Genomic DNA, 12,373 nt, shown 5'->3' on the forward strand with positions numbered 1-12,373 from the left:
TTTTCTTTTTTTTTTAAATTTTTTTTCAACGTTTTTTATTTATTTTTGGGACAGAGAGAGACAGAGCATGAACGGGGGAGGGGCAGAGAGAGAGGGAGACACAGAATCGGAAACAGGCTCCAGGCTCTGAGCCATCAGCCCAGAGCCTGACGCGGGGCTCGAACTCACGGACCGCGAGATCGTGACCTGGCTGAAGTCGGACGCTTAACCGACTGCGCCACCCAGGCGCCCCATATCATACCATATTTTCAACCTACCAGTAACTGACATTAAAAAAGTTTACATCTTTATTCTCTAGATCATATTTAACAAGCGCACCAACTAGGTTAATCCATTGCTAGCAATATTCACTTTTAGATGCTGAATGAACAAACATCCGTGAAAATGTTCCATCCTATGGCACTTAGTTCTCTCATTGCCACAAGCTTGGTTCTTTTACAGCACTTTATAGAAACCTCAATTTTATACACTACACCATGACAGACACACACACACACACACACACACACTTTCCCTTTCTCCCTTTACAGCACATGGATCCATGTATCTTCCTTCTTTCCCATCCATATATCCACGTATCTCAGAGAGTCCATCCTTATTTTGTCCAAAACATTTTTCCATTTGTTTTGTACTGTGTTGTGGGTTTTACTGCTAACAGAATACTATTAACCACACACAATACAGGGGTATTAGAACATTAACTTTTAGCTAATAGAAAAAAAGAGAAGACAATTATCCTAGAAGATTAGAAAAGAAACAATGTACAAATTTTGGAACAAATGCCCAACAAGGAGTTGAAGAAGAAATCTGAGTTTCTCCAAAAAGAAAGGTAACAGCTCAGAAAAGACAATCAAGAGAAAACATCTAAGGAGGGTTGGATAGATATAATTATATATATCTAAATGTATTTACATCAATTGTGTATTTTGTATATGGACTAAAATAATATTTTTATTATAAAGACAATCACATTGTCTTTACATATACATACATGCACATATACATATACATACACATATACATACATATAAATGTATGTATATGTGATAAAAGCAAAAAACACTGCAATATTCCAATACTGAAGAATACTCACTGTTTTTTAGCATCTGGTTCTTTTGACCATGATTGCATAAACATTCTATAGTCCAACTAAAAACAAATAAACTTTTTGTTTCTATATTGTGTAAGTGCTTACTTGTGAGGGTTTGGAAAGTGCTTCCTTCTACTTCAGTAAATCATAATTTAAGATAATCCCAAACTTCATATTTCAATGTTGTAATAGTAACTTATAAATACATGTTTAATATTACTTTAGGAAACTCACTTGGCTTCTTGTAAAAATTTTATTTTCAGTTCCTGAGGAAGATCTTCTTTACATGTTTTAACAGCAACAGCAGTTTTATCCTTTAATATGCCCTTATATACTTCACCAAAATTCCCCTGAAAATACAAATACATGTACTGTTTAGGGTCTAAGACTGCCACATAAATCTCTGCAAAATACAAGAAAAACATGAAATGATGCATTTTGAATTAATCAAAGTATTCTTTTAGCTTTACTCAGAGTTTTAAGTAGAAATAAAAGATGGGAAATGTTACTCTTGTCAATCCTCCAACTTTAAAAATACTACCCTTGGGGCGCCTGGGTGGCGCAGTCGGTTAAGCGTCCGACTTCAGCCAGGTCACGATCTCGCGGTCCGTGAGTTCGAGCCCCGCGTCGGGCTCTGGGCTGATGGCTCAGAGCCTGGAGCCTGTTTCCGATTCTGTGTCTCCCTCTCTCTCTGCCCCTCCCCCGTTCATGCTCTGTCTCTCTCTGTCCCAGAAGGAAAAAAAAAAAAAAAATACTACCCGACCCACCTACCCTTTGGGGGATTGAAGCATGAGGAGAACTGAAAAGGAAAATCAGGGAAAAAATTGGAACAGGATAAAAAGAGAAACTCAAGTTGAAACCATCAGAAAGACATTGTTTCCTGCCTCCTAGTTCTCTTTACCCCCAACCTCTAAATGTTGTTAGATTAAGAAGTTAACCATTAATGTTTCAAGATAAAGCAAAGATTCCATGAGGTGGCTGTTGCTATGGATCCACAGAGTCAAATGTCAGCTGAAGAGCGTAAAGCAATAGGTAAGAGGCAATCGAACCAGACCCACTAGTGACTGTCACCCGTCAGCAGACTGTCAATCTCTGAAAGGTACCAAGGAAGAGGAAATGCTTATCCAAATGCCAGTGTCACCCATGTTGGGTTTCTACCAAATGTATAAATCCCTAACTTTGTTCTAAGTCTCTAACATATTTTGACTTTTATGTGCGTTATTTCAAGGTTGAAGTCATTTTTTTTAATTTTTAAGATGAAACAAAATATTACAAGGATGAGCTATAGAGCTAATCCAACAGCTATTTCTTAGTACTCAAGTTTTTAGGTGTGCTTATGTATTTTTTACATAACTCTAATCCTAATATGCAAGTATTATAATAAGCTTCAATGCTATTGTTGAACAATAAGTAACTAAACTAGGGGTCTGCTAATTATTGGGTTTAAGGTCTCAGATCAATGTAACTCTTTTTTTTTTTCAATTTACATCCAAATTAGTTAGCATATAGTGCAACAATGATTTCAGGAGTGGATTTCTTAATGCCCCTTACCCATTTAGCCCATCCCCCCTCCCACAACCCCTCCAGCAACCCTCAGTTTGTTCTCCATATTTATGAGTCTCTTCTGTTTTGACCCCCTCCATGTTTTTATATTATGTTTGCTTCCCTTATGTTCATCTGTTTTGTATCTTAAAGTCCTCCTATGAGTGAAGTCATATATTTGTCTTTCTCTGACTAATTTCGCTTAGCATTAATACCCTCTAGTTCCATCCACTTAGTTGCAAATGACAAGATTTCATTCTTTTTGATTGCCAAGTAATACTTCATTGTATATATATACCACATCTTCTTTATCCATTCATCCATCGATGGACATTTGGGCTCTTTCCATACTTTGGCTATTGTCGATAGTGCTGCTATAAACATTGAGGTACATGTGTCCCTTCGAAACAGCGTACCTGTATCCCTTGGATAAACACCTAGTCATGCAATTGCTGGGTCATAGGGCAGTTCTATTTTTAATTTTTTGAGGAACCGCCATACTGTTTTCCAGAGTGGCTGCACCCAAGAGATCCTCTTTCTCCGCATTCTCGCCAACATCTGTTGTTGCCTGAGTTATTAATGTTAGCCATTCTGAGAGGTGTAAGGTGGTATCTCATTGTGGTTTTGATTTGTATTTCCTGGATGATGAGTGATGTTGAGCATTTTTTCATGTGTCAGTGTGCCACCTGGATGTCTTCTTTGGAGAAGTGTCCATTCATGTCTTTTGCCCATTTCTTCACTGTATTATTTGTTTTTTGGGTGTTGAGTTTGATAAGTTCTTTATAGATTTTGGATACTAACCCTTTATCTGACATGTCATTTGCAAATATCTTCTCCTATTCTTCTGGTTGCCTTTTAGTTTTGCTGATTGTTTCCTTCACTGTGCAGAACCTTTTTATTTTGATGAGGTCCCAATAGTTCATTTTAAGATTAATGTAACTCTTAACCAATAGTTCAAGGTGTGTAAGTTTTATGTATTAATAAATTGAAAATTATGAAAATGTTTTAATAAAGAATTTTATATATGTACATATATTTACATCCAATTTCTGTCAGCAAAGTTTCATAGCATTTTTTTTCTTCAAAAATTTTAATTCCAGTGTAGTTAACGGTGTTATATTAGTTTCAGGTGTACAATATGGTGATTCAGCAATTCCAAATATTACTCAGTGCTCATCATGATACATCTACACTCTTAACCCCCTTCACCTATTTCACCCATTCTCCCCATTCACTGCCCTCTGGTAATGATCTGTTTGTTCTTTATAGTTAAGAGTATTTTTTGGTTTGCCTCTTTTTTTGCTTGTTCATGTGTTTTGTTTCTTAAATTCTACACATAACTGTAATCATATGGTATTTATCTTTCTCTGACTTACTTTGCTTAGCATTATACCCTTTGGATCCATCCATGTTGTTGCAAATGGCAAGATTGCATTCTTTTTTCATGGCTGAATAATATTCCATTGTGACTGTGTGGAGGCTGCTTGAGATTTCTCTCTCTCTCTCTCTCTCTCTCTCTCTCAATCTCTCTCTCTGTCTCCCTCCTTTTCTTCTCTTTCTGGCCCTCCCTCATTCATGCACACGTACATGTGTTCTCTCTTTTCACTCTCTCAAAATAAATAAACTTTTAAAAATGATTAAATTTATTTAAACTGACACCATACTACTATCTTGTCATTGAAAAAATATTATTCTTTGAAATGGCCCTAGTAAGGAGCTAAAGGTTAAAATCCTTTCCTAACATACCATACATATTTCACATAGTAAACTAAACATAAACATAACTGAAATATTTCTCTTTAACTGAAAATATTTTTGCTTAGTACTCAAAAAGCAGTCCTTATCAACCCATTCTATTTTAGTAAATGGTTTAATTTTACAATATTTTAGTTGTGTTTTCAAGAAAATTTAATTTCCTTGTAATAATTTTTGGCCCAATTATTGCTACTGACTTACTGACCTAAAGTAATGGAAAGAAGGAATACTTCCTTAGGAATGATGAACACATCACAAATGAAATAAACACATCAGCTACTGCTTTTGACTTGAGATTCTTTAGAATTTACTTACAAAGTAATTATTAGCAGTCAATAGAAACTGCTTTCCAACAGCAGTTTAATTCTTCCATTTGGAAAGGATATTTTAAAATAATATGAAGAATCCTGCAAAGTGGATTACTTCACTAGGGATTTACTTTCTCAACATATTCACAGCTAAAAAAAAATAAGGATTGTCAACTCATCAGTTGATATTTGAATAAAAAAATTAATAATCATTTATTTCTTTATTTAAAATGCTGAGCTCTAAGTCTAGTATTGATCAAATACATTCATCACAGTTTTCTCCAAACATCTGAATTTTATACTATTTTTCACATTGCACTGTAAGCCTATACTCAATTCAAACTTTCAAAACAGAACAGCACTAATTAACTCATTGACAAAGTCATATTTATCCATTAGAACTCAATCATAAAAAAGCTACTAATAAATTTGCAAATAGCCCATTTGATTAATGATTATAAAATGTCTGCCATTATTATTAAACATAATACACTTTCATCTGGCCTATGAGTTGGAAGAAACTTCAAACTAGTCTGGAAAAAAGGGACTTTCATCATATATAGCTACCTTCTCTGACCACTACCAGAGCTGGCTATAAAATCAATCTTTATATTGAAACATGTCTTATCCACATAATTATTAGATTGAAATAATGTATCTAGTGTTGTCACATAGTGAGATTCTATACACAATCCTGAAATCTTCAAGAGCAGTAAGTCACTTTTCTTGAACTATCATGTATAACCAGAAACAAATGGAACAAGCCTACTGAGTGTTTAAACTTTTATTACGTCACAGCTTCTTTTCCAATCTCAGATCACTAGTTTTGGCTTTACCACACTGCAATAAAATCATTACAGCTTTTAGTTCTTCCAGAGAAAAACATACATATACTATTTTAAAAAGCCAAGAATCATCCTTAAACTTTTCAAAGATTTTCCCCTTTTTATTTCAGTGACCATCACAGTGTTTGTAACAGATGTGGTATAGTGTTATTCTAGGTTCCTGTGAGAATGTGCCTTGCTGTGTGCTGGAATGGAAGAAAAGCTTTGAAGAGAATGAAGAAGTCTGTAGAATACACAGACACTGTAAGCTCAGCTGACTACATACCTTGCCCAGTAGTTCTCCCAACGTGACATCTTCATGATTGAGAACCCATTTCTTATCCTAGGGCAAAGAAAAAGAACAATTTTTTTAGCCCAACCAAGAATACATTTCCTGTAAAATGCATTTGAGGCAGTAGCAAAGAGAACTAAGGAGTATTTTATTCAGACCATTAAATCAACAGCACACTAACAAGTTGTAACTTTAAGAGGGTATAACACAGACAGATTTAAGAAATGTTACTCCATCATAGGATTTAAAAATCTACATTATTGCTAACTTCTATCACAAATCTCAGCCCTCAAAATGATAGTATTCCTGTAACTGGAACACAGCACGCCCTTTCCTCCCACCATCAAGTTTAGGCTCTGCCTTAATTGGACATTTTACAACAGTTGTGTCATAAATATATTAGGGAATATTATCATATAATGCAAAATGTCCAATTCCCAATAAATTACAGTAAATTACACTACTAACAGCTAATTTTTCCACATGTAAAGTGGCCATGAGTTATAGCTGTCTCTGCAACTGCATGTAGTCCCTTATCTTTCCCAAGTACTTTCTCGTAGTATAATAAAGCAACAAACATTAATTCCAGTATCCCTAGGGTACACAAGCTTAGTAATGCAAACATGCCACTATAAAAGAATACCCTATTATCTAATCTCAAGAACTAATTCCTACTTAGGGAACACTTTATCATGTACAAATCTCAGCTAGGAAACTACACAATACCATAGATAAAAAGACACCCAAATTTTTTAAAAAGAAAAATCAACAAGGAATGAAGCAAGAAAGAAGGAAAGAGAGGAAGATATGATGGAGAGGCAGGAAGGAAAAAAAGGTATGGGGGGAAGAGAGAAAGAGGGAAAAAAAAGAAAATCCTAGAATGATATATTTTCTTCATAACTTTTTTTTATTAAATATTAAAGTGTAGTATTCACCCACTGTACAGACTGAAATGTAGTATGACCTACAGAATGAGTTTTAACAAGTCACCACATATCTTGAAGTGAATATCTACCCCTAGTTTAAAAATATTCTGGACAGCTATTTCCAAAACACCATGTGACAAACACAACCACCACTCTCTGATAGGTCAGCAAAGAGAACGTTGACTTTTTTCAGTTTACGTGTATAGTCTTTCAATCTAAATATAAAGCTAGAGCTATAAAGGACCTGGAAAAAATACACAGGAGGATAGCTCCATGACGAAGACAGTAAGCAAAATTTCTTAGGGCACAAAAGCATGAACTATAAAATTCATCAAAATTTCAAACAAAATTATAAAACAAAAAATTATCAACAAAATTATAAAAATTTTCCCAAGGCCATCATTTGAAAAATAAAAAGGCAAACTACAATCTGGGAGAATTTTTGCATTACATCTAAGAAATAATTTTTTTTGTAGAATATATAGAGAATTCATACCTCAGTAACAAGAAAAACCCAATTTTAAGAAACTGGATAAAAATCTATAATAGCCAAATTATGGAAACAGCCCAAGTCTCCATGGACTGATGAATGGATAAAGAAGATGTGATACACACACGCTCATGCGCACACACACTAGAGTATTACTCAGCCACAAAAAAGAATGAACTCTTGCCATTTGCAATGATGTGGATGGAACTAGAGAGTATTATGCTAAGCAAAATTAAGTCGGAAAGACAAACACCATATGATTTCACTCATGTGGAATTTAAGAAACAAAACAAATGAACAAGGGAGGGCAGGGAGAGAGGGAGGCAAACCAAGAAACAGACTCTTAATTATAGAGAACAAAACTAATGGTTACCAGAGGGGAGGAAGATGGTGGGACGGGTGAAACAGGTGTTAGGGATCAAGGAGTACACTTGTTATGAGGAGCACTGCTTGTTGTATGGAAGTATTTAACCACTATATTGTACACCTGAAACTAATATTACACTGTATGTAACCAACTGGAATTTAAATTAAAAACTTCTAAAAAAAAATTGGGTAAAAAAAATCAAAAGAAGATGCACAAATAGTAAGTTCATCAAAAATGACATTACGTGTCAGGGACATAAAGCTACAAACCACATTAAGATGCCACTTCACACCCACTTAGAAGACTAAAATTCAAAAGATTAACAGCATCAGAAGATGTGAGGATGCGGAACAACTGGAATACTGACTCATACATTGTTAGTTAAGGATTTGGAATGGAATAGCCATTTTGGAAGACAATTTGGCAGTGCCACATCAAAAGGAGAATGGATAAACAAATTTTGGTATAATCAGGCAATTAGTTACTATTCAGCAACAATTTACTACAAATGCATCCAACAGAGCATTTGCACAACACTTTGCCAAGCTAATAAGGCCAAATATACTTTATATACATGGCATAAATAAAGAGTCCACTTATATAAATTGTTAGAAATGGGCAAATCCTAAATAACCCAGAAAACCTCCAGAGGATTAGCAGAACGGAGTCGCCGGAGCCAAGCGCAGACCAGAGGCCCACGGAAGAGGGTAGGAAGCGCGGCGAGGCGGTGCGCGCTCCACGGACTGGCGGGAGGGAGCCGGGGCGGAGGGGCGGCTCGCCGGCCAAGCACAGCCCCCGAGTCTGGCTTGCAAAAAGCGGAGGGGCCTGACGGACTGTGTTCCTACAGCAAGCGCGACTTAGCGTCTGGGAGGTCATAAGTTAACAGCTCTGCTCAGAAAGCAGGAAGGCTGGAGGACAAAGGGAGGGAGAGCTGCTGAGCCCCCGGACGACAGAGCTCAGTTTGGTGGGGAACAAAGGCGCTCGCCAGCGCCATCTCCCCCGCCCATCCCCCAGCCAAAATCCCAAAGAGAACCAGTTCCTGCCAGGGAACTTGCTCGCTCCGCGCAAACACCCAACTCTGCGCTTCTGCGGAGCCAAACCTCCGGCAGCGGATCTGACTCCCTCCCGCTGCCACAGGGCCCCTCCTGAAGTGGATCACCTAAGGAGAAGCAAGCTAAGCCTGCCCCTCCTGCCCCTGTGCACCTTGCCTACCCACCCCAGCTAAGACGCCAGATCCCCAGCATCACAAGCTTGGCAGTGTGCAAGTAGCCCAGACAGGCCACCCCACCCACAGTGAATCCCGCCCCTAGGAGAGGGGAAGAGAAGGCACGCACCAGTCTGACTGTGGCCCCAGCGGTGGGCTGGGGGCAGACATCAGGTCTGACTGCGGCTCTGCCCACCAACTCCAGTTATACACCACAGCACAGGGGAAGTGCCCTGCAGGTCCTCACCACGCCAGGGACTATCCAAAATGACCAAGCGGAAGAATTCCCCTCAGAAGAATCTCCAGGAAATAACAACAGCTAATGAGCTGATCAAAAAGGATTTAAATAATATGACAGAAAGTGAATTTAGAATAATAGTCATAAAATTAATCGCTGGGCTTGAAAACAGTATAGCTGACAGCAGAGAATCTCTTGCTACAGAGATCAAGGGACTAAGGAACAGTCACGAGGAGCTGAAAAACGCTTTAAACGAAATGCATAACAAAATGGAAACCACCACGGCTCGGATTGAAGAGGCAGAGGAGAGAATAGGTGAACTAGAAGATAAAGTTATGGAAAAAGAGGAAGCTGAGAAAAAGAGAGATAAAAAAATCCAGGAGTATGAGCGGAAAATTAGAGAACTAAGTGATACACTAAAAAGAAATAATCTACGCATAATTGGTATCCCAGAGGAGGAAGAGAGAGGGAAAGGCGCTGAAGGGGTACTTGAAGAAATAATAGCTGAGAACTTCCCTGAACTGGGGAAGGAAAAAGGCATTGAAATCCAAGAGGCACAGAGAACTCCCTTCAGACGTAACTTGAATCGATCTTCTGCACGACATATCATAGTGAAACTGGCAAAATACAAGGATAAAGAGAAAATTCTGAAAGCAGCAAGGGCTAAACGTGCCCTCACATATAAAGGGAGACCTATAAGACTCGTGACTGATCTCTCTTTTGAAACTTGGCAGGCCAGAAAGAATTGGCACGAGATTTTCAGTGTGCTAGACAGAAAAAATATGCAGCCGAGAATCCTTTATCCAGCAAGTCTGTCATTTAGAATAGAAGGAGAGATAAAGGTCTTCCCAAACAAACAAAAACTAAAGGAATTTGTCACCACTAAACCAGCCCTACAAGAGATCCTAAGGGGGACCCTGTGAGACAAAGTACCAGAGACATCGCTACAAGCATAAAACATGCGGACCTCATAATGACTCTAAACCCATATCTTTCTATAATAACACTGAATGTAAATGGACTAAATGTGCCAACCAAAAGACATAGGGTATCAGAATGGATAAAAAAACAAGACCCATCTATTTGCTGTCTACAAGAGACTCATTTTAGACCTGAGGACACCTTTAGATTGAGAGTGAGGGGATGGAGAACTATTTATCATGCTACTGGAAGCCAAAAGAAAGCTGGAGTAGCCATCCTTATATCAGACAAACTAGACTTTAAATTAAAGGCTGTAACAAGAGATGAAGAAGGACATTATATAATAGTGACAGGGTCTATCCATCAGGAAGAGCTAACAATTATAAATGTCTATGCGCCGAATACCGGAGCGCCCAAATATATAAAACAATTACTCATAAACATAAGCAACCTTATTGAGAAGAATGTGGTAATTGCAGGGGACTTTAACACCCCACTTACAGAAATGGATAGATCATCTAGACACATGGTCAATAAAGAAACAAGGGCCCTGAATGAGACATTGGATCAGATGGACTTGACAGATATATTTAGAATTCTGCATCCCAAAGCAACAGAATATACTTTCTTCTCGAGTGCACATGGAACATTCTCCAAGATAGATCATATACTGGGTCACAAAACAGCCCTTCATAAGTTTACAAGAATTGAAATCATACCATGCATACTTTCAGACCACAATGCTATGAAGCTTGAAATCAACCACAGGAAAACGTCTGGAAAACCTCCAAAAGCATGGAGGTTAAAGAACACCCTACTAACGAATGAGTGGGTCAACCAGGCAATTAGAGAAGAAATTAAAAAATATATGGAAACAAACGAAAATGAAAATACAACAATCCAAACGCTTTGGGACGCAGCGAAGGCAGTCCTGAGAGGAAAATACATAGCAATCCAGACCTAGCTCAAGAAACAAGAAAAATCCCAAATACAAAATCTAACAGCACACCTAAAGGAACTAGAAGCAGAACAGCAAAGGCAGCCTAAACCCAGCAGAAGAAGAGAAATAATAAAGATCAGAGCAGAAATAAACAATATAGAATCTAAAAAAACTGTAGAGCAGATCAACGAAACCAAGAGTTGGTTTTTTGAAAAAATAAACAAAATTGACAAACCTCTAGCCAGGCTTCTCAAAAAGAAAAGGGAGATGACCCAAATAGATAAAATCATGAATGAAAATGGAATTATTACAACCAATCCCTCAGAGATACAAACAATTATCAGGGAATACTATGAAAAATTATATGCCAACAAATTGGACAACCTGGAAGAAATGGACAAATTCCTGAACACCCACACTCTTCCAAAACTCAATCAGGAGGAAATAGAAAGCTTGAACAGACCCATCACCAGCGAAGAAATTGAATCGGTTATCAAAAATCTCCCAACAAATAAGAGTCCAGGACCAGATGGCTTCCCAGGGGAGTTCTACCAGACGTTTAAAGCAGAGATAATACCTATCCTTCTCAAGCTATTCCAAGAAATAGAAAGGGAAGGAAAACTTCCAGACTCATTCTATGAAGCCAGTATTACTTTGATTCCTAAACCAGACAGAGACCCAGTAAAAAAAGAGAACTACAGGCCAATATCCCTGATGAATATGGATGCAAAAATTCTCAATAAGATACTAGCAAATCGAATTCAACGGCATATAAAAGGAATTATTCACCATGATCAAGTGGGATTCATTCCTGGGATGCAGGGCTGGTTCAACATTCGCAAATCAATCAACGTGATACATCACATTAACAAAAAAAAAGAGAAAAACCATATGATCCTGTCAATCGATGCAGAAAAGGCCTTTGACAAAATCCAGCACCCTTTCTTAATAAAAACCCTTGAGAAAGTCGGGATAGAAGGAACATACTTAAAGATCATAAAAGCCATTTATGAAAAGCCCACAGCTAACATCATCCTCAACGGGGAAAAACTGAGAGCTTTTTCCCTGAGATCAGGAACACGACAGGGATGCCCACTCTCACCGCTGTTGTTTAACATAGTGCTGGAAGTTCTAGCATCAGCAATCAGACAACAAAAGGAAATCAAAGGCATCAAAATTGGCAAAGATGAAGTCAAGCTTTCGCTTTTTGCAGATGACATGATATTATACATGGAAAATCCGATAGACTCCACCAAAAGTCTGCTAGAACTGATACATGAATTCAGCAAAGTCGCAGGATACAAAATCAATGTACAGAAATCAGTTGCATTCTTATACACTAACAATGAAGCAACAGAAAGACAAATAAAGAAACTGATCCCATTCACAATTGCACCAAGAAGCATAAAATACCTAGGAATAAATCTAACCAAAGATGTAAAGGATCTGTATGCTGAAAACTATGGAAAGCTTATG

General features: G+C 37.7%; 1 protein-coding gene across 3 annotated transcripts in view; it reads right to left on the reverse strand.

The window, feature by feature from the left end:
- Positions 1-12,373, reverse strand: part of FER (FER tyrosine kinase) — a 453,694-nt gene that overhangs the window by 155,878 nt on the left and 285,443 nt on the right. For all 3 annotated transcript variants that reach the window (XM_086685926.1, XM_086685760.1, XM_086685844.1), the window contains 2 exons: positions 5,806-5,862; positions 1,325-1,440 (listed from right to left, as the gene is read on the reverse strand). In XM_086685926.1, coding sequence (XP_086542052.1) covers positions 1,325-1,440; positions 5,806-5,862 — 173 coding nt within the window. The remainder of the gene's footprint in view (positions 1-1,324; positions 1,441-5,805; positions 5,863-12,373) is intronic.

The sequence above is a fragment of the Puma concolor genome, chromosome A1 (genome assembly GCF_028749965.1).
Source record: "Puma concolor isolate L17-30 chromosome A1, mPumCon1.1.hap2, whole genome shotgun sequence".
NCBI classification, from domain to species: domain Eukaryota; kingdom Metazoa; phylum Chordata; class Mammalia; order Carnivora; family Felidae; genus Puma; species Puma concolor.